Source organism: Pungitius pungitius, chromosome 5 (genome assembly GCF_949316345.1).
Source record: "Pungitius pungitius chromosome 5, fPunPun2.1, whole genome shotgun sequence".
In the NCBI taxonomy this organism is placed as follows: domain Eukaryota; kingdom Metazoa; phylum Chordata; class Actinopteri; order Perciformes; family Gasterosteidae; genus Pungitius; species Pungitius pungitius.
Window position 1 is genome coordinate 19,634,783 of NC_084904.1, and position 22,180 is coordinate 19,656,962.

At 42.7% G+C, this 22,180-nt stretch overlaps 3 protein-coding genes across 5 annotated transcripts; all 3 read right to left on the reverse strand.

Moving 5' to 3' along the window:
- Positions 1–5,452: 5,452 nt before the first annotated feature.
- On the reverse strand, positions 5,453–7,324 carry LOC134129081 (uncharacterized). Its single transcript, XM_062562500.1, has 2 exons — positions 6,757–7,324; positions 5,453–5,841 (listed from the first exon to the last, which is right to left on the reverse strand). Exons 1-2 carry the CDS (start codon positions 7,280–7,282, stop codon positions 5,834–5,836), a joined length of 534 nt encoding a protein of 177 aa, XP_062418484.1. The 5' UTR covers positions 7,283–7,324; the 3' UTR covers positions 5,453–5,833.
- Positions 7,325–8,226: 902 nt separating this feature from the next.
- Positions 8,227–11,511, reverse strand: LOC119224428 (uncharacterized). The gene is made up of 3 exons (XM_037481372.2): positions 11,061–11,511; positions 10,677–10,934; positions 8,227–8,439 (listed from the first exon to the last, which is right to left on the reverse strand). The coding sequence occupies exons 1-3, from the start codon at positions 11,230–11,232 to the stop codon at positions 8,228–8,230; spliced, it is 642 nt and encodes a 213-aa protein (XP_037337269.2). The 5' UTR covers positions 11,233–11,511; the 3' UTR covers position 8,227.
- A 3,502-nt stretch (positions 11,512–15,013) lies between these two features.
- LOC119224427 (gastrula zinc finger protein XlCGF8.2DB-like) lies at positions 15,014–21,978 on the reverse strand. 3 transcript variants are annotated; one of them, XM_062562502.1, is made up of 2 exons: positions 20,736–21,978; positions 15,014–16,151 (listed from the first exon to the last, which is right to left on the reverse strand). In XM_062562502.1, the coding sequence occupies exons 1-2, from the start codon at positions 21,710–21,712 to the stop codon at positions 15,470–15,472; spliced, it is 1,659 nt and encodes a 552-aa protein (XP_062418486.1). In that variant the 5' UTR covers positions 21,713–21,978; the 3' UTR covers positions 15,014–15,469. The 3 variants fall into 3 exon arrangements, with proteins under 3 accessions (XP_062418486.1, XP_062418487.1, XP_037337266.2); XM_062562503.1 differs by having other exon boundaries at positions 15,014–16,212; positions 20,713–21,978; XM_037481369.2 differs by lacking the exon at positions 15,014–16,151 and having other exon boundaries at positions 20,188–21,978.
- Positions 21,979–22,180: the final 202 nt, after the last annotated feature.

A 22,180-nucleotide genomic window follows, 5' to 3' on the forward strand; every position in this document is an offset into this window, starting at 1 on the left:
ATTGTTGTTGGTTACCGATGGAATAATTACCTGCGACGCCTCATTGCCGAGCAACGGTTGGGTGTCACACTATAAAGGTCCGACCTAAAACACCGGTCACATTAAGGTTCCGCTTTCCATTAAGGATGCAGCTCAGCCGTATTCTTCTTCTAACTCTTCTTTAATTAGAATGCAATGGTAGGAACCAACTTAACCCTTGTATGGTGTTCGGGTCTGTGGGACCCGTTTTCATTTTTCAACAAAACAAAAATAATATATTTTTTTAAACTCAGACTTATTGGCCTTGGCTCATTGAGTTATAGTGCTGGCCCAATCTGGTGTCCTTTTATTAATCCTTTTTTAATGGAGATGCATCTCTTTTACTGGGTTTTTATGGTGGGGCAGAACTTCTGAGACCATTTTAGATTCAGTCATTTCATACATTGGTTTTATCTTGAGCTTGACTGTTTTGACTTGTAGTTTGCGATTCAGAGTGCAATAAAATGTACTGTACCTTCATTTGAGTGGTAACCTACGGTAGCGCGCACACACCACCTCACCGAGAAACCCACCTTTTGGTTGCAGATGCAAACCGCCACCTAATGTACTCGGACGGTGCAGTTTCATTACTGTTCTAACTACGGTTGGGTATCGTTTGAATTTGAACGATTCCGATTCCAATTCCGATTCTTTATTTCAATTCCGGTTCCCAGCGATTCCGATTCTTTTAAGATGCAGGGTCAAAAAAGTTTAAGTTTAAGATATTTTAAATGAGCTAGCTAACCAAGGGTGTTTCTGAAGGAAATAGTCTGACCTTCTCCATCAATGTTAATTCTTTGAACTTTTTATTGACTTTACTATGAATTTCTAACAGGGCTGTTTTCAACTACAATATAAATATCAAACTATGAACTTGATTATTGTATAAACATTATAAATTATGAATATATTTTAACAGGGGTACACTTTCCTCAAGAGAGCTTTATTTTTGAAACCACACAAAAACATTTACACATGAGTGTATGATACTGCAGTTCCCTATCAGGGAACTCGAGCTGCGTAAAGACGCTGTGGGAATGCCCCTGCGTGACCGCGTCATGAAGCACATGTGAAACCTAACCAATGGCGAGCTGGTACGTCATAGCGGGGAAGCTAGACCAGGGCGCTATAAAAGGACCCGAAGGGCAGGACCATGCATCTCTGTGCCTTCATCTAGTGCGTGCGAAGTTTTTCCACTGAGATAAAAATGGCTGAGCGGTTTGTCCAATTTGTTCCCCCTTGTCCCCGATTTATTACGGGCAGAGACTCACACGACCTGTGTGTTGTCTGCTTAGGCATGGAGCACGCCCAGCTAGCCCTTGAGGGGGCTAGCTGTGCAGACTGTGAGCATTTGCCGTAGCAATCTCGCGTCTCCCGTCGAGCTCTCTTCAATGAGGACGGCTCAACGAGGCGTGCTCCCCGTGGCTCCGCTTCGGCTCATGCCGAGGCGTAGCACCGGTTGCCTTCCTGGCGATCACAAATGGATATCACGGAGGATTCCGGGACGGCTGACGCCTTTTCCCGGCCCTTCACCATGGGATCCAGGCGCTCGTTTCCGGAGGCGGAGGCACGCTCCGCGGCTTCCTCCACCCCGGACGAGACGCCGCTCTCACGTTTTTGGTGACGTGGTGAGTGTAGAGGCAGCGGAGGCTGACGCCGAGGCGACTTATTCCCCCGCTGCAGCAAAAGAATTGCTGGAGTCCTCACCCGAGCCGCTGACAGATTACATATCAGCAGGCCGGCGGGTGAGCAGCAGCCGTCTGCTCCAGGTAAACTGCAGGAGCGGTTCTTACCTTGCCGCACAACGCCTTCGCGCCGGTGTCTGCCGTTCTTCTTAGACGTCCACACTGAGGTGTCGGCGTCCTGGAGTAGGCCGGCGTCTGTTCGCGTGTACAACCCGCGTACGGCATTGTATTCGTCTTTAGCTGAGGCTAAGCAACATGGCTATGGAAGTATGCCGGCCGCGGAGGGGGCCCTGGCGGGCCATGTTTCCCCCACGGCTGTGTCGCTGAGGACACCGGTACTGCCCACCAAGCCTTCGAGGACTACCTCCGTTCTAGTGGGCAGGGCTTACTCAGCGGCGGGGCAAGCGGCATGCTGCCTGCATACGATGACGCTTATCCAGGCGTATCAGGCAGAGCTGCTGGCCGACGTGGCCGAGGGGACGGAACTAACACCGGAGGCAGTGCGTGAACTGAGGCACACGGCTGACCTCGCGTTAAGAGCCACGAAGGAGACGGCGAAGTCCGTCGCCCACTCCATGGCAGCCATGGTGGCTACGGAGCGGCACCTTTGGCTGAGCCACTCCAGTCTGCAGGGGCAGGACAAGTCCTTCCTCCTGGATGCCCCTCTCTCCCCCACTACCCTCTTTGGAGGTGCCATTGGGGCCGTGGCGGATAAACTCCACGCTGAGAGGTGGCAGGCGGAGGCGCTCGATTCATTCCTTCCCTGACGACGCCACGTCCGCGGGGCCGCTCGAGGGCTGCGTGCACCCCCCCGTCGAGGCTGGGCCGCAGCACGGCACGCTCGGACGAGGTTCTCTCGCGACCGGACTGGTCTGAGGACGGCCACCGCGGAGAGGACTTCGTCCAATAGGTCCTGACACCGTAAGGGTCAGGGCCCGGAGAGTGACCCCCACCAGAGGTGGTAGGGTGCCACCGCAGTTTTCGGTGCTCCCTTCCCCCCCGGTACTCTCCGGGGGACGGAGCCCCTGAGAAACTTTTTGGGTGAGTGGCGAGCCCTCCCCAACGTATTTCAATGGGTCCTGCACACAATCGATGTCGGCTACGCCATCTAAGTTAGGTGGCGGCCGCCTCGATTTTGGGGCGTACTACCCAGGGTGGTAGACCCCCAGCAGGCTCGGGTGTTGGAACAAGAAGTACAGACCCTGCTGCGGAAGGGAGCCGCAGAACGAGTTCTCCCCCCAGACAGAGAGTCAGGCTATTACAGCCGGTACTTCATCGTTCCAAAGAAGGATGGGGGTTTGCGTCCGATTCTGGATCTCCGCCGTTTGAACCGCGCTGTTGCGAAGTTGAGCTTTAAGATGCTCACTCTCAAACAGATCGCGGCACAAATCAGGTCCAAGGACTGGTTTGTCACGGTAGATCTCCAGGACGCTTACTTTCATATTCCCATCCTCCCTTCCTTTTGGCCTAGCCCTCTCGCCCCGTACGTTCACCAAATGCGTGCATGCAGCTCTGGTGCCATTGCGTCTCCAGGGCATCCGTAATTTGAACTACCTGGACGGCTGGTTGATTTTTGCGCCCTCCGAGCGCCTGGCGGCCCAACACTGTGATGTTGTGCTCGCTCACATCAACCGTCTGGGGCTGAGACTCAACACCAGGAAAAGCGTGCTGTCCCCAGCACGTGGGACCACCTTTCTGGGCGTAATTTGGGATTCGACAATGATGCGGGCACACCTGTCTCCCGCTCGGGTAGTTTCCATCCTCTCTGCTGTTCAGCAGGCTAGGCTAGGCAGGCCACTCACTGTGAAACAGTTTCAGAGACTGCTAGGTCTCCTGGCAGCGGTATCCAATGTGATCCCTCACGGCCTGTTACACTTGAGACCGTTGCAGTGGTGGCTCAAGACCAAGGGGTTCTCCCCAAAGGGGAACCAGCACCGCCTGATCAAAATCACTCTGCGCTGCCTGAGGGCCCTGGTCATATGGAGGCACCGTGGGTTTCTAACCCAAGGGCCCTTTTTAGGGGCGATCTGCCGTCCGGTCATCCTCATGACAGACGCTTCCCTCACAGGCTGGGGTGCGATCTGGGGTGCGAGCTCTTTGTCTTTCTTTTATTTAAAAAAAAGAAAAAAACACATGCAGGATAAAATCATGAGTGAACTTCACTTGAGAGTTTAAGAGACTTTAATTTGACGACGGCACACGGCTCTGTCGTCTGTTCTGAATGTGATAGATAGCCACGCCCCCTGATTTGCATATAAGAACGTGAAATGAAATGCTGTGTCATTATGCATTACCGAGTACCGTGTCATTATGCATTACCGAGTACCGTGTCATTATGCATTACCGAGTACCGTGTCATTATGCATTACCGTGTATTTATTCATTTATTTATCATGAAATGCTGTGTCATTATGCATTACCGAGTACCGTGTCATTATGCATTACCGAGTACCGTGTCATTATGCATTACCGAGTACCGTGTCATTATGCATTACCGTGTATTTATTCATTTATTTATCATGAAATGCAGTGTCATTATGCATTACCGTGTATTTGGTCATTTATTTAATTTTGACTAAAACGGCATTCCATACGCATATTGTCACACAACATTCTGAAATGAATACCCCGGATTCTATGTGTCTATCCTCAATGTCCTTGGATCCATTTGTATACATCTGCAGATATAGTTATAATAATTATCGTTGATATATAGTAAATTTGATGTACAATGTCATAAAGGTTTCTTTTCCTAAGAACATTTACAAACTTCTTCCCCAATGAGAAAGAATTTTCTGCATTTTTAATTGCCCAACATTCTCCGTCCATCAGAACTGTGATTATAACAGCTTTTATCTTCACACTCATCTTTTGATCATCACTGCTGCATCTCTATTTCTCTTCCAATAGCTGAACAGAATTGCCTCTATGAATTCCTCGTAGATGCCTTCAGAACTTTCCGTAGTATTGCTCTCTTTCTTGGATAAAAGATCAGATGCACAGAATGTCCAACTCCTCCTTAATGGCACATCCACATGTGGCGTTGCAACGAGATTCAAGGTCCTCAACTCATCAGCAGGACCGATATCTGCTGCTTTGTGCAAGGAGGAACAGGTTTGAATTGAGTTTTGGTAAAACGGACCAGCCTGTGGAAGAAGAGAATAGTGGAAATAATTTACTCTCAAATGCAGCCTTTGTGTCCCGTTCTAATATAAAGCTCCAACTCCTTTCAACTCCAACCTCTCCGCAATGGCCGAGACCAGAGAGTTGTGTAAGGACATCAGGGATAAAATTGTCATCCTGCCCAAGGCTGGGACGCGCTACAGGACAATAGGCAAGCAGTTTGGTGAGAAGGCAACAACTGTTGGTGCAATCACTAGAAAATGGAAGTACAAGACGATGGCCGAATCTCCCTGGGTCCGAGCTCCATGCAAGATCTCACCTCGCATCAATGATCATGAGGAAGGTGAGGGATCAGCCCATAGATGGTAATACCACTTAATTTTTTCAGCAGTGGAAAATATTTGATTGGGAGCTCTTTGTTTTTCTTTTATTTAAAAAAAAGAAAAAAACATCATGAGTGAACTTCACTTGAGAGTTCAACAGTTTAAGAGATCAATCATTTTTATTTGCAGAAAATTGTTAGATTGACAATATTTTCTTCAGAAATTCAAGAACACACTATTTTGTTGCTGAAGAACTGTGTTGGGATTTTCAATCCCTCCGGGTTGATTGATGAGAAGAATCCGACACGTAAATCAATCAAGTTAAAAATGTTTATTTAGAAGAGAAAAAGCAGTTACATTACAAGCAAATACATTGAGCAATTCCCCGCAGGTGCACCTGGAGACCCTGAACACGTATCATAAGCGATCCCTCCCAGAGTCTGCCTGCTGTCCGACTCTGACCCTTTTTTTATAATCTCATGTCCTTGAAAACTAGTTTGAGCTGGTTTTGTCTCAGACGGATGTTAACCAGGATGTTCAGGTGTTCCCCACTCTGTACCATTCTGTGCTAGGAGCACTGCGTCAGATAGTGATTTATCTTCACGCTTCCTGTACCACTTTCCTCCCTCAGTTCCCTTGTGTGCCTCATATGGTCACAGCGTTATCTCCTGCATTGTCAAAACATCAGTTCACTGAGAGAAAAATACAAATAGAAGGAAAAGATGGGGAGAAGAATAAAGAATAAAAATAAACTAATTGTGAAATACATCTCACAAGCACTATCTAAATAATAATCTTTGTCTCAGAATATTTCCTCAGAAGGACTTGCATCTATGACGTTTCATCTTTGTGGATTCCTCTCATGTGGACAATTAAGTTACCACAACTTTTGAAACATTTTTTACATGTTTTACAAGAAAATGGCCTCTCCCCAGTATGGACTCTGGTATGAACATTCAAATGAGTTTTAGTAGGAAATTTTTTTCCACAAGCAATGCAAGAATATCGCCTCTCCCCAGTATGGAATATCATATGAGTACTTAAATTTGATGCACTAGTGAATGTTTTGCCACAAGTGATGCAAGAATATGGCCTCTCCCCAGTATGGACTCTGGTATGATCTTTCAAACTGCCTGCATAAGGAAATGTTTTCCCACAGATGAGGCAGGAAAATGGCTTCTCCCCAGTATGAACTCTCATATGACACTTCAAAGTGCTTGCAAGAGCAAATGCTTTCCCACAGGTGTCGCAGGAAAATGGCTTCTCCCCAGTATGAATTCTCATATGTAACTTCAAATTTGATGCCCGATTGAATCTTTTCCCACAGGTGTTGCAAGAAAACAGCTTTTCCCCAGAGTGAATTTTCATGTGTCTTTTTAAGGCATAACAACATTTAAAACATTTCCCACAAGTTTGGCAAGAAAATGGTTTCTTATCACTGTGGACTGTTTTATGAATCTCTAATGTGGATTTATGAGTGAATGTTTTGCCACAGGTGATGCAGGAATATGGTTGACCAACCTTGTGGGCTGTTCTAACGTGGGCAGACAAGTGTTCTTCATGTTGGAAATATTTTCCACATGTTACGCACAAAAATGTCTTCTCACCTGCAGGAGCCAGAATCTGCTGTTGTGGCTCCTTGGTTGATGTTAAACTACGTTTTACTCCTTTCTGATCTTTGCTATCAGATTCATGAGAGATGTTTGGTTCTGGTCCCACAAAACGCTCACAGTCCATTTCCTCATCTAATGAGCTGGTACACGTGCTAGCTGGAGGCTCTGCCTCTGATTCACTCTGACTTTTGTCAGGATTCAAAAACGGAGTCTCATCATCACTGTGATCAGTTTCCTCACAAGTCGGAGTCAACGTAAAGGTGTCGGCCTCCTGCTTCGGTTCAAGCTGCTCTCCCTCCTGACTGCTGCAGAGTTCCTCCTGTTCCTCTTTAATCTGTGGAGGATCTGGGTCCTCTTGGTCCACACTGGGGTTCCTCTCCTGGAGACACAGCTGCTGGTGGTCAGAGAGAACCTCCTGCGGCTTACAGACACGTGACTGTGGGAGCTCTGGGGGGACAAAATGAATAGAAACAAACGTTTGAGCGAATAAATACGAGTGTGAATAAACTACAACCGTCATGTTTCCTACTGTTCAATTAATAAAGTAACAGCATTTGCTGCTAAATCTTTTTCATCTTTGTTGCTTTGGATCACGGATGTTCCTCACAAAGTTGTACTCACCTATCCTGTGTAACCTCACTTCGGGTCTCAAAAAAACATCCAACATTCCGCGCTGCCGCTCGATCTCTTCCTGATACTCGACGATGGTTCTTTTAAAAACTCCGAATATTTCTTCAGCAGCAGCAGATAGTCGCTGGTTGACAAACTCCCTCAAACACTCAACTGAAGACATTGTTGCTTGGTTACCGATGGAATAATTACCTGCACAGCATCAACACCGAGCAACGGCTGAGTGTTACGCTATAAAGGTCCGACTAAAAACACACGTCACATTAAAGTTCCGCTTGCCTTTAAGGTTGCAGGTCGGCCGTCTTCTTCTACTTCTTGTTTAAACATAATTCGCATGTAGGAACCAACTTGAATAGATACATACCGCCACCTACAGTACTGGAATTGGGGGGTATTAGTTTTATCACTGTTCTAACTAGTAATAAAACACCAAATCCTGTTTCTTTACGAACTTTTAACAGTGCCCTGCAAATCTCGCACCATTCTTTTTCCTCTGCCAGAACTCTCTCCAAAGTCCTCTTCTGTCCCAACTGTCTGTTTTTTTGCTTTAAGATGTACCTCTCTCAATTGTCTCTTATGAAACTTTACACATAGGACACTTTCCTGACTCTTTTTTTTTTTTTTACATTTTTACATCCAGCACTGCCTCTCTAATTAATGATTTAGCATCCCTCTTTCGAAAAAGAATATTTACATTACATATTACATGTCATTAAGCTGAAGCTTTTATCCAAAGCGGCTTACAATAAGTGTATTTCGACCATACGGATACAAACTCAGAAGAACAAGAAACAACAAAGTGCAATTTCATCAAAATTAGCCGATTTACAACTTGTTATAGATAAGAGCCATTTTTTTGGCTCTCGGCGGTCTTGTCGTCTTCAGAGAGCTTGTTCCACCATGTAGGAGCAGGACAGCAAAGGGTCTTCTTGTCGAAGTGTTGTGCTCTCAGTGAGGGAGGAACAAGCAGCCTGGCAGATGCAGAGCAGCATGTGTGGGTTGGGATGTAGGGTTTGACCATGTCCTGGATGTAGACTGGACCCGATCCTTTGCAAGGAAAGAGTTGCAATAGTCAAGGTACCCGCGCCACATTCTGAGTGAGAATGGAGCGTGTATCTACAATATCTTATCCTATTTTAGTGCTGCCATTGCAATCATATCTGCTCTCTCATGGCCCTCTACACGTTAATGAGCAGGGACCCAAGACAATGTAACATTCATTCACAATTTTTGATGTCTAAAAATCACCAGGGATATTTCCATCACTAAATCCTCTTATTGTTTTGACATTAGGCTGTTTTTCATTTGAACAGATGGCCACTCTCAGGTTTGACCTCGTCTACCCATTAAAGTCCCAAGATTATTGCAATATTTGAATCTGTAGACAGTGTGTCATTAATTGGTTTGCATATTGTCACACTACATTCTTTAATGAATACCCCTGATCTCATGTCTCTATCCTCAATGTCTACATCTGCAGTTATAGTTATAATTATTGTTGATAATAACAGAGTCTGATGTACAATGTCATACAGGTTTCTTTCCTTCCATTGTTTTATGATTAAATCCACATTGTTAGTTGGTATTATCCAGAGTAATATTTCTCCACATTACATTGAGACCTTACTGTAAACCTTTAAACCGAATTCTATGGCTCCTGTACGGAGTCCAACCAAAACCTTTGCTTCTACTTTCATTACGTTCATACACCACCTTTGTGGCAGGAAGTTCCTCTTCAGATCCCTTCAGCTTCACCCAATACACCTGAGCTAGCTTTGATTGTCTTGATGTCAATGCCAGTGTGTCATCTTACACCAAAAGTGCATTGTTTTGGGGCAATTTATTTGCGCCCATGCTTAACACAAATAGTTCACCTCTATAGATGGGAATACCTCTTAATTTCAGCAGTGGAAAATCTTTGATTGGGAGCTAAAAAATTGAAAGAATAAAAATATAAATCATTTTTATTTGCAGGAAATTGTTAGATTGAAAATATTTTCTTTAGATAGAGGAATATATACATTTCTATATAAAACAGGTTTAAACATTTGCAAGATATGTTCACTCAATGTGCAACAAAGACTAAGATGTACGGTGATTATAGTAAATCCCCCAAAAACATGTAACTAACAGCAAGTTACATTAAGGAAAACAAGTGAATTCAACAACAACCTGTTTTGTTACTATCTAAACAAAAATCTTTTGCTCATATTTCATCAGAAGGAGTTGCATCTATGACGTGTCATTCTTGTGGATTCTTCTCACATGGCCAATTAAGATTCTAGAACTTTTGAAACATCTTCCACATATTTTACAGGAATATGGCTTCTCCTCACTATGGACTTTGGTATGAGCATTCAAATGTGATTTAGTAGGGAATCTTTTTCCACAGGTGACGCAAGAATATGGCTTCTCCCCAGTATGGCTTACTATATGATACTTCAAATGTGATTTACTAGGGAATGTTTTCCCACAGGTGGTGCAGGAAAATGGGTTTTCTCCGGTATGAATTCTCGTATGAGACTTCAAATTTGATGCCTGAGTAAAGGTTTTCCCACAGGTGATGCAGGAATACGGCTTCTCCCCAGTATGAATTCTTGTGTGAGACTTCAAACTTGCTGTCTGAGTGAATGTTTTCCCACACGTGTTGCAAGGAAACTTCCTTTCCCCAGAGTGAGTTTTTACGTGCGTTTTTAAGCCATTATTACATTTAAAATCTTTTCCACAAATTTCGCAACAGAATGGTTTCTCATCACTGTGGACTGTTATATGAGTCTTGAATGCAGATTTACAACTGAATGTTTTGCCACAGGTGTTGCAAGAATACGGCCTTTCCCCAGTGTGAACTTTCATGTGGACTTTTAAACTATTACTAAATTTAAAATATTTTCCACATATTTCGCAAGAAAATGGTTTCTCATCACTGTGGACTCTTTTATGAACCTCAAATACTGATTTATCCATGAATCTTTTCCCACAGGTGTTGCATGCATATGGTTGAGCAACACTGTGGAATCTTTTCACATGGGCCAACAGCGTTTTTTTATGTTGGAAATATTTTCCACATGTTTTGCACAAACATGTCTTCTCACCTGGAGGAGCCAGAATCTGCTGTTGTGGCTCCTTGGTTGATGTTAAACTACGTTTTACTCCTTTCTGATCTTTGCTATCAGATTCATGAGAGATGTTTGGTTCTGGTCCCACAAAACGCTCACAGTCCATTTCCTCATCTAATGAGCTGGTACACGTGCTAGCTGGAGGCTCTGCCTCTGATTCACTCTTACTTTTGTCAGGATTCAAAAACGGAGTCTCATCATCACTGTGATCAGTTTCCTCACAAGTCGGAGTCAACGTAAAGGTGTCGGTCTCCTGCTTCGGTTCAAGCTGCTCTCCCTCCTGACTGCTGCAGAGTTCCTCCTGTTCCTCTTTAATCTGTGGAGGATCTGGGTCCTCTTGGTCCATGCTGGGGTTCCTCTCCTGGAGACACAGCTGCTGGTCAGAGAGAACCTCCTCCTGCTTACAGACACGTGACTGTGGGAGCTCTGGAGGGACAAAAGAAAAAGAATAACAAATGTTTGAGGGAACAAGTGTTTAAAAACCTTTTAATAACAGAATGTCTCGTCTTTGTTGCTTTAGACAACAGATTTTCCTCACAAAGTTGTACTCACCTATCCTGTTTAACCTCACTTCGGGTCTCAAAATAACATCCAACATTCCGCGCTGCCGCTCGATCTCTTCCTGATACTCGACGATGGTTCTTTTAAAAACTCCGAATATTTCTTCAGCAGCAGCAGATAGTCGCTGGTTGACAAACTCTCTCAAACACTGAACTGAAGACATTATTGTTGGTAACCGATGAAATAATTACCTGCACGTCCACGACACCGAGCAACGCTTGGGTATCACATTTAAACGTTCCGACTGAAACCACAAGTCACATTAAAGTTCCGCTTTCCTTTAAGGTTGCAGGTCAGCGGTCTTTTTCTTCTTCTACTTCTTTTTAAAATATAATTGGCATGTAGGAACGAACTTGAATAGATATAGACTGCCACCTACAGTACTGGAATGTGGAGTTTCAGGGTAACAGTTTCATCACTGCTTTAACTCGTAATAAAACACCTAGGCCCTTTCGCAATATCCGAGACGGCGAGAACGAACTTGCGTTCCCGCAAGAATAGACTCGGGAGACAGACTCACGAGAACGGAGAACTTTTATTTCCGCACTTGGAACGGCAGCTGAATTGATGACGTCACCACGTCAGCTGGTCTTGCTAAGGCGTTTTAATATAGTTTGTGTCTATTTTACTATTAACAAACGTTTGTTTCATTTAAAAAGAAAGAAATGGTATATATAATATTGAGCACCATATATATATATATATATATATATATTATTTTATGATATATATATATATATATATATATATATCATAAAATAATTAACAAAATATCTCAATGGATTAGATCAGAGTTGTTATTTGTTAACTACACCTCACATCTCCATCCTCGGAGCAAATTTTAATGAAGGCTGAATGTTGACAAACCGACCGCAGAAAAGTTGCTTTAAAAACTAACTTCTCGTCTGATAAAGTTCTAAAATTACATTCCGTTACTTAAATATCGTAGTATTTATAAACTTCGAGAGAGAGTTGTGTTTATTTTTTTGCCTGTTGCTGAGGTGAAATGCATTCTGGGATATTTGGCTCTCACAAGAACAGACGAGCCTGCTCCGATGCATGCCCGGTAAAACGGGCGGGGCGAGTCACATCCGGGTATTGTGACCGTTCTTGGCAAGATGCGGACTTTAGAATTAGAACAGTACTCAGGCTGAGACTGATGACGTTTCACGAGTCCACGAGAACAAAAGTTCACAAAAGAACACATATGGAGAAAGGGCCCTAATCTTGTTTCTTTAAGAAATCTGAACAGTGCCCTGCAGATCTCACGCCATTCTTTTTCCTCTGCCAGAACTTTCTCCAAAGTCCGCTTCTGTCCTAACTTTTTTTCCTTTAAGATGTACCTCTCTCAATATGTAACTACACAAACAACACTATTCTGATGCCTTTTTTGCAATTAAATACAACATTGAGTTAAGTCCTGTTCATCAGAATCTCAAACTCAATATCATGACTTCCTGTCTTCTATACTTTCCTTTGTATGTCTTCACATTCATGTTTCTGAATAATGTCTTCCTTTGTCGTCTTTTTCCCATTTCTTCTGTCAACTGCCTCTATTATTAATGATTTAGCATCCCTCTTTCCAAAAGGAAAATTTACATTACATGTTATTAAGCTGAAGCTTTTATCCAAAGCGGCTTACAATAAGTGTATTTCAACCATAGAGATACAAACTCAGACGAACAAGAAACAACAAAGTGCAATTTCATCAAATAAGCAGATTTACAACTTGCTATAGATAAGAGCCATTCTAAGTACAATTAAGTGCTACAATTTGTTAGTGTATTAGTTAAGGTGTATTCTGAAGAGGTGTGTCTTGAGTTTTCGGCGGAAGATGTAGACTCTCTGCAGTCCTGATGGCTTCAGAGAGCTCGTTCCACCATTTAGGAGCAAGGACAGAAAAGAGTTGTGATCTCGTCGAGTGCTTTGCTCTCAGAGAGGAACAAGCAGCTTGGCAGAGGCAGAGCTGAGTGTGCGGGTTGGGATGTAGGATTTGACCATGTCCTGGATGTAGACTGGACCCAATCCATTCACAAGATGATATGTGAGCAGTAATGCTTTGAACTGGATGCGGGCGGCCAATGTAAACCAGTGAAGAGAGCGGAGCAGTGGAGTAGCGTGGGAGAATTTCAGAAGGTTAAAGACCAGTCGAGCTGCTGCATTGTGGATGAGCTGCAGAGGTCAAATTGCAGCAGCAGGCAGACCTTCCAGGAGAGAGTTAAAATAGTCAAGGTAGGAGATGACAAGAGCCTGAATCAGTACCTGTGCCATCTTCTGAGTGAGAATGGGTTGTATTCTACTGATATTGTATAGCTTGTATCTACAGGATCGTGTTGTCGCTGTAATGTTCAGAGTCAGGGAGAGTTGGCTGTCAAGTGTCACATTGAGGTTCCTGGCGGTCAGAGTCGCCTTTAACACGGAGTTGCCGAAGATAACAGTGAGTAACGGTGAGAGGACATCCACTGAGAGACGTCAGGCAGACAGGGCAGACATCCATGCTCCCACCTGATTGTCTGAGTGAGGGACAGAGAGATTTAGTTGAGCGTCATCGGCATAGCTGTGGTAGGGAAAACCATGTGAGCGAATGACGGAGCAGAGATAGTTGGTGTAGATAGAGAAGAGGAGGGGACCCAGGACGGAACCCTGAGGAACTCCAGTAGTAAGAGGACACGGTTCCGACACTGATCTTCTCCAAGTTATCCGGTAGGTGCGGCCCTCAAGGGAGGCTGAGAGAAGGGAGAGATCAGAGCCTGTGACACCAAGTTCCTGAAGGGAGGAAATAAGGATCTGGTGCTGCAGAAAGGTCCAGAAGGATGAGGACAGAGAGGCGGCTCTAGCAGTGTGGAGTTTATCTGAGACAGCAAGGAGAGCGGTCTCTGTGGAATGGCCCGCCTTGAAGCCTGACTGGTGGGTGTCAAGGAGATTTTTACGGTGGAGATAGGAGGAAAGTTGGTTAAAGGTGCACGTTCAAGAGTTTTGGACAAAAAGGGAAGAAGAGAGACCGGTCTGTAGTTGTTTTCTTTAGAAGGGTTGAGGGTGGGTTTCTTCAGGAGTGGGTTAACACTTGCCTCCTTCAGAGAGTTGGGAAAACAGCCAGGTAACAGAAAAGAGTTAATGAGACAGGTGAGGAAAGGAAGGAGGGGAGGAGCGATACATTGTTGGTAATATCCAAAGAGGAACATTTCCCCACATTACATTGAGACCAAACTGTAACCCTTTAAACTGAATTCTATGGCTTCTGTACTGAGCCCAACCAAAACCTGTGCTTCTACTTTCATTAAGTTCATACACCACCACCAAAATAGGGAAGAAAATGAATTCTCACCTGCATGAATTATCATATGGGCTTTATTTGTCATCATCAACTGAATATTTCCACACATGTGCAGCAGGGAGATGGCTTCTCACCTGTGTGTACTATCATGTGTCTGCAATTGGAAAATTGACTATTGTGACAATTGAATATCTGCTACCTGAGCAAATAAATACAACTAGTAAACTGGTGCTCTGCTGCATTATGAACAAGTTGCATCTTTATTGCACTGAAGGCCATTAAAGCTCCTCCAGCAGCCGAAGGGAGAGGTCTCACTTCACTTCATATTATGATTTTGTCTTGTGTGTAGGACTTTATACTAGTGAATCATATTGATTTGTTTTAAAGGTGTCTTGTGCTTTAGTCATGATGACTTAGTCATGAATTGTTGTTCCCCTAAAGGTTGTATCAATAGAAAGAGTATATTAGTAATTAATAAAAAACATGTTACACACTTATCCTGTGTTGATGTCTTACTTGTACTCAACAATAATTTTTCTTTCAAATTGAAATATTTCTCCTTTGTTCATGGTAATACAGCTGACATTCGTTGACAGTGGAAAATCTTAGTTCTTTTTTTTTTTTTTATTCAAAAAGGCTTGAAAAAAAAAAAACAGACAGCGAACATCCCTTGAGGGTTTATCAGTTTAAGAGACCAATCATTTTTATTTGCAGGACATTTTCTCAGTTTGACAATTAGATCCACAGACGAATATTTATATATAAAAAAGGTTAAACATTAGCAGGATATGTTCAATGTGCAACAAAGATTTGGGGGATTTCAAATAATTCCCCAAAAACATTTAAGTAACAAGTTACATTGAAGAAAAAAAGAGATAAATGCAAAAATATCCTATTTTGTTGCTGAAGAACTGTCTAAGATATTACAATCTTGTTTTATTGGAAAAATCTACAAGTAATCATTTAATAAGTGAACCGCTCATCCAGTCGGGGTTTGGCTGGATGGTTTTGTACGTCAAGACCCTGAAAAATTTTCCCCAAATGCAGCATCCGTGTTCTGTTCTAAAGCGTCAACTCCCAATCTATCTTAACAATTGCTCAGAATATTTCATCACATGAGTTGAATTTATGACTTTTCATCCTTGTGGCTTCTTCTCATGTGGACAAATAAGTTACTAGAAAATCTAAAAACACCTTCACATATTGTACAGGAATATGGCTTCTCCCCAGTATGGATTCTTGTATGATACTTCAAAATTGATGCATGAGGGAATTTTTTCCCACACGTGGTGCAAGAAAATGGCCTTTCCCCAGTATGGATTCTTGTGTGAGTCTTCAAATGTGATTTCCCAGTGAATGTTTTCCCACAGGTCATGCAGGAATATGGCTTCTCCCCCGTATGGACTCTTGTATGATACTTCAAAATTGATGCACGAGGGAATGTTTTCCCACAGGTGGTGCATGAAAATGGCTTTTCCCCAGTATGGGCTCTTGTATGAGACTTCAAATGTGATTTCCCAGTGAATGTTTTCCCACAGGTGATGCAAGAATACGGCCTTTCCCCAGTGTGAACTTTCACATGGACTTTTAAGCCTTTACTGCATTTGAAAAATTTTCCACAAGTTTGGCAAGAAAATGGTTTCTCATCACTATGGACTCTTTTATGAGAATTCAAATCGGATTTTTGAGTGAATGTTTTCCCACAGGTGTTGCAGGAATGTGGCTTCTCCCCAGTATGGATTCTTGTATGAGTCCTCAAACTTGATGCATAAATGAATGTTTTGCCACATGTGGTGCAAGAATACGGCCTTTCCCCTGTGTGAACTTTCACGTGGACTTTTAAACTATTACTAAATTTAAAAACTTTTCTACATATTTTGCAAGAAAATCTTTTTTCATCACGGTGGACTCTTTTATGAACTTTAAATACTGATTTATCCATGAATCTTTTCCCACAGGTGTTGCATGCATATGGTTGATCAACACCGTGGAATCTTTTCACATGGGCCACCAGCGTTTTTTTATGTTGGAAATATTTTCCACATGTTTTGCACAAAAATGGCTTCTCACCTGGAGGAGCCAGAATCTGTTGTTGTGGCTCCTTGGTTGATGTTAAACTACGTTTTACTCCTTTCTGATCTTTGCTATCAGATTCATGAGAGATGTTTGGTTCTGGTCCCACAAAACGCTCACAGTCCATTTCCATTTTTCCTTTTTTCTCTTCTTCTCTTTTTTTACTGGAGTTTTAGGACATCTGATAAAGTTGCTGCCATCTGCTGGATCAATGTTGTTACTGCCGTCTTCTTTCTTTCCCATCGTATATATTATATTCATCCTTTTATAATGCGAGTTCATCTCTGAAAAAGGTCAAATGTCGATCCGTTTGAAGCAAAATGACTTCTCAATAACATGGCACAGGGTTTGCAATTCGTGTGCCCATGACTTTGAATCATGTTGAAACAATCATTGATCACAGGGCAATAGACATAAATTAATAAAAACCGTTAGAAAGCTGGCCGAAAGAGAATAAAAAAAAGGTTTATTCACAAATAACTTAACGATGTTGGAACCACTTCCTTTAAATGCTTCGTTCATGCAGCCTCTCACATACATGTGGGTTAAAAAACACAAAACTACGCACACATGCACATGTTTATGCTTCGCCAATTCAAAATACACTTTCCCCAAAGCTGTTATTATGACTTCTCACCACCGTGAGTTCTTATTATTTGGACTGTTACGTGCCTCGGCCTGCTTTTGGGAGGGGGTGTATGTATGTTTTGATTTGTGTTCCCACAGGTGTTCTGACACACCCATCATCTAATAATCTCCACTCCCAGCTCCCACCTGCGGCCACTAATCACCCTCACCCACAGCCAATCAACTGCAGGATGCCGTGGCTTCAAAGGAGGTCGGGAGAGACAAGAGGCAGAACTGTTGGAGAGAGAGCGCGGAAGGACTGTCGTTAACCCTTATGTTATGTTTAGGGTCAATTTTACCCATTTCAATTTTTGTGTTGACCAAAGTGCAGGTTATCTTTAATGTTATGACTTTTCCTCATCTAGGGTCATGAACTGCTGTGTAAAATCTGGACACTTTGATGTGTCGTGGAGTGTCTGCACACAGTTTTTATACAGAGATGATGTTGCGGGTCATTTTGACCCAGACACAAAGTGGCTGTTCAAATCCAAAATAATCATGTCTCTTTTTATTATGATTGCCTCTGAATAGCCAATCAGAACCAGGTGTTTATGGAAGAGGGACTTTCTCTCCCCTGTCCTTGTCACTGTTTCAATGCCCTTTCTCTGAAAACTACACCAAAAATGAGCTCCAGACGATTTTCAGCTGAAGAAGTATTATCGCAGCTTACGAACTGGGATAGTGATGTAGAGGAAGAGATTTCAGAGACAGAGGATCCTTCAGAGCCAGAGGACAATGCTATTGATGATCCAGATTATCAATTTTCCCACGATGAGGAGGATTCAGAGGACGAGTCTGTCGGTTTACCTTCATCAGATGAAAAACAAGAAACGTCATCCACAGACGGGACATGGACATCTAAAGATGGTAAAGTAAAATGGTCAACATCACCACACCAAAGCCGAGGCAGATTGTCATCATCTAATGTCATCAAAATGACTCCTGGTCCGACAAGATTTGCTGTCACAAGAGTTGATGATATTGAATCAGCATTTCAGCTCTTCATATCCCCACCCATAGAGAAGATAATCCTCAACATGACCAACTTGGAGGGGAGGCGTGTCTTTCAGGAAAAATGGAAGCCACTGGATCCAACTGACTTGCAAGCGTACATTGGAATTCTGGTGTTAGCTGGAGTATACAGGTCAAAGGGTGAAGCAACTGCAAGTTTATGGGATGAAGAGAATGGAAGGCCAATCTTCTGAGCAACAATGTCTTTGGAGACATTTCACATGATCTCTCGTGTGATCCGATTTGACAACCGTGACACCAGAGCTGGTCGACGCGAGTGAGACAAACTTGCAGCGATCAGAGATGTCTGGGATAAATGGGTCGAAATCCTGCCTTTACTGTATAATCCTGGCCCTCATGTTACTGTCGATGAGCGCCTTGTTCCATTCAGAGGACGCTGTCCTTTCCGACAGTATATGCCAAGCAAGCCTGCGAAATATGGCATCAAAATATGGACAGCCTGTGATGCAAAATCCAGTTATGCGTGGAACCTGCAGGTATATACTGGAAAGCCACCTGGAGGAGCACCTGAGAAGAATCAGGGAATGCGTGTGGTATTGGAGATGACTGAAGGGCTGCACGGTCATAACATCACATGTGACAACTTCTTTACATCCTACCGTCTTGGAGATGAACTTCAGGAGAGAAAGCTGACTATGTTGGGAACAGTCAGAAAAAATAAACAAGAACTTCCCAGTGAGATTTTGAAGATGCAAGGAAGACCTCTGCATTCCTCAAAATTTGCGGAGAAAACAACACTTGTTTCTTACTGCCATTGAAAACCCGAGGAGAATGGGGCAAGTTTAAATGAAAAAAAAAGTGTTTGTGACGAAGGAAAACATGATGTCAAAAGCTCTTTAATATAGTGTTTGAATTGTATATATCTTCTTCTCATCTCTTCTTAATGTTTGTTTAATCTAAAATAAAGTTCTTATTGGTTTAACTTCATTTTTGACTGTTTTAAGTGCATTTACACAATATGGGTCAAAATGACCCGCAACATTAAAAAACGTATTTTTTTCTCAACATAATACAAGGGTGAAAAATAAAGAGAATTTTTTTTTGGGGAACGAACTAGTGTCTTCAGCAGAGCTGTGTTCAAGGGACATTTCTTTTGTTTAGTGTACGTAGGTGTTTGGTCTTTTTGAACTGGTGAAGGTTAAGTTATTTTTGTTATTCTGTCTGTGGTTATCCCGTCGTTTGTACTATTCAGTTTTTTTTGTTTCTTCAGTTGTCCCAGGGAAAAGGGGACCGCACCATGAGAGTGTGTAGGTAAGAGACCCTGGGGTTTACATACTACCCGTAGATAAACCTCTGTCTATACACACTAGGTAAGATCTGGGCGGACCACCCCCTTTATTTTTCAGAGAGTTTAGCAGGTTGTGTTTAGACTAGATTAGGGGTCGTTTTCATTGGTTAATTTCTTTGCTTTGGCTCCGCTCAGCGCCTTTTCCCCCACTACCGTATTATAGGTCAAATGGACCTGGTTTGAACGGTACAGTGTTTTGTTGGTCCTGCTTGTGCGCCCACTGTTTTGTTTCACCTCCCCCACCATGTGGCCAGTTCACGTGTGACGGCGGGTTACGGTATCCTCGCTCTAGAGGAGGGCGTAACATGGACCAACAAGCATCCGTCACATCTGGAATCTCTTCCACAAAATAGGGAAAAATATGAATCCTCACCTGCATGAATTATCGTATGGGCTTTATTTATCATCACCAACTGAATATTTCTTGATTGCACTGAAAGCCCTTAAAGCTCCTCCAGCAGCCGAAGGGAGAGGTCTCACTTCACTTCAAATTATGATTTTGTCTTGTGTGTAGGTTTTATACTACTTAATCATATTGATTTGTTTTGAAGGTGTCTCGTGCTTTAGACATGATGCCTTAGTCATGAATTGTTGTTCCCCTAAAGGTTGTATCAATAGAAAGAGTATTAGTAATTAATGAAAAACATGTTACACACTTATCCTGTGTTGTCTTACTTGTATTCAACAAGTTTTTCTTTCAAGTTGAAATATTTCTACTCTGTTCATGGTAATACAGCTGACATTCGTTGGCAGTGGAAAATCTTAGTTGTTTTTTTTTTTTCAAAAAAGGCTTGAAAAAACAGACAGTGAACATCCCTTGAGGGTTTATCAGTTTAAGAGACCAATCATTTTTATTTGCAGGACATTTTTTCAGTTTGACAATTATTTCCACAGACAAATATTTATGTATAAAAAAGGTTAAACATTAGCAGGATATGTTCAATGTGCAACAAAGATTTGGGGGATTACAGTAAATTCCCCGAAAACATTTAAGTAACAAGTTACATTGAAGAAAAACAGAGATACATGCAACAATATCCTATTTTGTTGCTGAAGAACTGTCTAAATGAGATGTTACAATCTTGTTTTATTGGAAAAATCTACAAGTAATCATTTAATAAGTTAACGCTCATCCAGTCGGGGTTTGGCTGGATGGTTTTGTACGTCAGAATCATGAAAAAAACTTTCCCCAAATGCAGCATTCGTGTTCTGTTCTAAAGCGTCAACTCCCAATCTATCTTAACAATTGCTCAGAATATTTCATCACAGGAGTTGAATTTATGACTTTTCATCCTTGTGGCTTCTTCTCATGTGGACGGATAAGTTACTAGAAAATCTAAAAACACTTTCACATATTGTACAGGAATATGGCTTCTCCCCAGTATGGATTTTTGTATGATACTTCAAAATTGATGCACGAGGGAATTTTTTCCCACAAGTGGTGCATGAAAATGGCCTTTCCCCAGTATGGATTCTTGTATGAGTCTTCAAATGTGATTTCCCAGTGAATGTTTTCCCACAGGTGATGCAGGAATATGGCTTCTCCCCCGTATGGACTCTTGTATGATACTTCAAAATTGATGCACGGGGGAATTTTTTCCCACAAGTGGTGCATGAAAATGGCCTTTCCCCAGTATGGATTCTTGTATGAGTCTTCAAATGTGATTTCCCATTGAAAGTTTTCCCACAGGTGATGCAGGAATATGGCTTCTCCCCAGTATGGATTCTTGTATGAGTCTTCAAATATGATTTCCCAGTGAATGTTTTCCCACAGGTGATGCAGGAATATGGCTTCTCCCCCGTATGGATTCTTGTATGACACTTCAAATTTGATGCACAAGTGAATGTTTTCCCACATGTGGTGCATGGATACGGCCTTTCCCCAGTGTGAACTCTCATGTGTAATTTTAAGCTTTTACTACATTTGAAATATTTTCCACAAGTTTGGCAAGAAAATGGTTTCTCATCACTATGGACTCTTTCATGAGAATTCAAATCAGATTTTTGAGTGAATGTTTTCCCACAGGTGTTGCAGGAATGTGGCTTCTCCCCAGTATGGATTCTTGTGTGAGACTTCAAACTTGATGCATAAGTGAATGTTTTGTCACATGTGATGCAAGAATACGGCCTTTCCCCAGTGTGAACTCTCATGTGTAATTTTAAGCTTTGACTACATTTTAAATATTTTCCACATGTTTTGCACAAAAATGTCTTCTCACCTGGAGGAGCCAGAATCTGCTGTTGTGACTCCTTGGTTGATGTTAAACTACGTTTTACTCCTTTCTGATCTTTGCTATCAGATTCATGAGAGATGTTTGGTTCTGGTTCCACAAAACGCTCACAGTCCATTTCCTCATCTAACGAGCTGGTACACGTGCTAGCTGGAGGATCTGCCTCTGATTCACTCTGACTTTTGTCAGGATTCAAAAACGGAGTCTCATCATCACTGTGATCAGTTTCCTCACAAGTCGGAGTCAACGTAAAGGTGTCGGCCTCCTGCTTCGGTTCAAGCTGCTCTCCCTCCTGACTGCTGCAGAGTTCCTCCTGTTCCTCTTTAATCTGTGGAGGATCTGGGTCCTCTTGGTCCACACTGGGGTTCCTCTCCTGGAGACACAGCTGCTGGTCAGAGAGAACCTCCTCCTGCTTACAGACACGTGACTGTGGGAGCTCTGGAGGGACCAAAGAAATAGAAAAACAAACGTTTGGGCGAATAAATACAACGAGTGTGAATAAACTACAACCGTCATGTTTCCTACTTTTAAATTAATAAAGTAACAGCATTTGCTGGAAAATCTTGTCTCATGTTTGTTTCTTTAG

What these genes read in the sequence shown, in the direction of transcription:
- LOC134129081 (XM_062562500.1), bottom strand. Translation starts at nt 7,282, where the DNA reads ATGACGGTTGTAGTTTATTCACACTCGTATTTATTCGCTCAAACGTTT.
- LOC119224428 (XM_037481372.2), bottom strand. Translation starts at nt 11,232, where the DNA reads ATGTCTTCAGTTCAGTGTTTGAGAGAGTTTGTCAACCAGCGACTATCT. An exon ending in AGTGAGGTTAAACAGGATAG is followed by an intron (nt 10,935 to 11,060) that starts GTGAGTACAACT and finishes TTGTCCCTCCAG; the next exon opens with AGCTCCCACAGTCACGTGTC. An exon ending in GTTTTTGAATCCTGACAAAA is followed by an intron (nt 8,440 to 10,676) that starts GTAAGAGTGAAT and finishes TTCCTTGCAAAG; the next exon opens with GATCGGGTCCAGTCTACATC.
- LOC119224427 (XM_062562503.1), bottom strand. Translation starts at nt 21,712, where the DNA reads ATGGACTGTGAGCGTTTTGTGGAACCAGAACCAAACATCTCTCATGAA. An exon ending in ATATTCCTGTACAATATGTG is followed by an intron (nt 16,213 to 20,712) that starts AAAGTGTTTTTA and finishes GCAAAATATGTA; the next exon opens with GAAAAGTTTTTAAATTTAGT.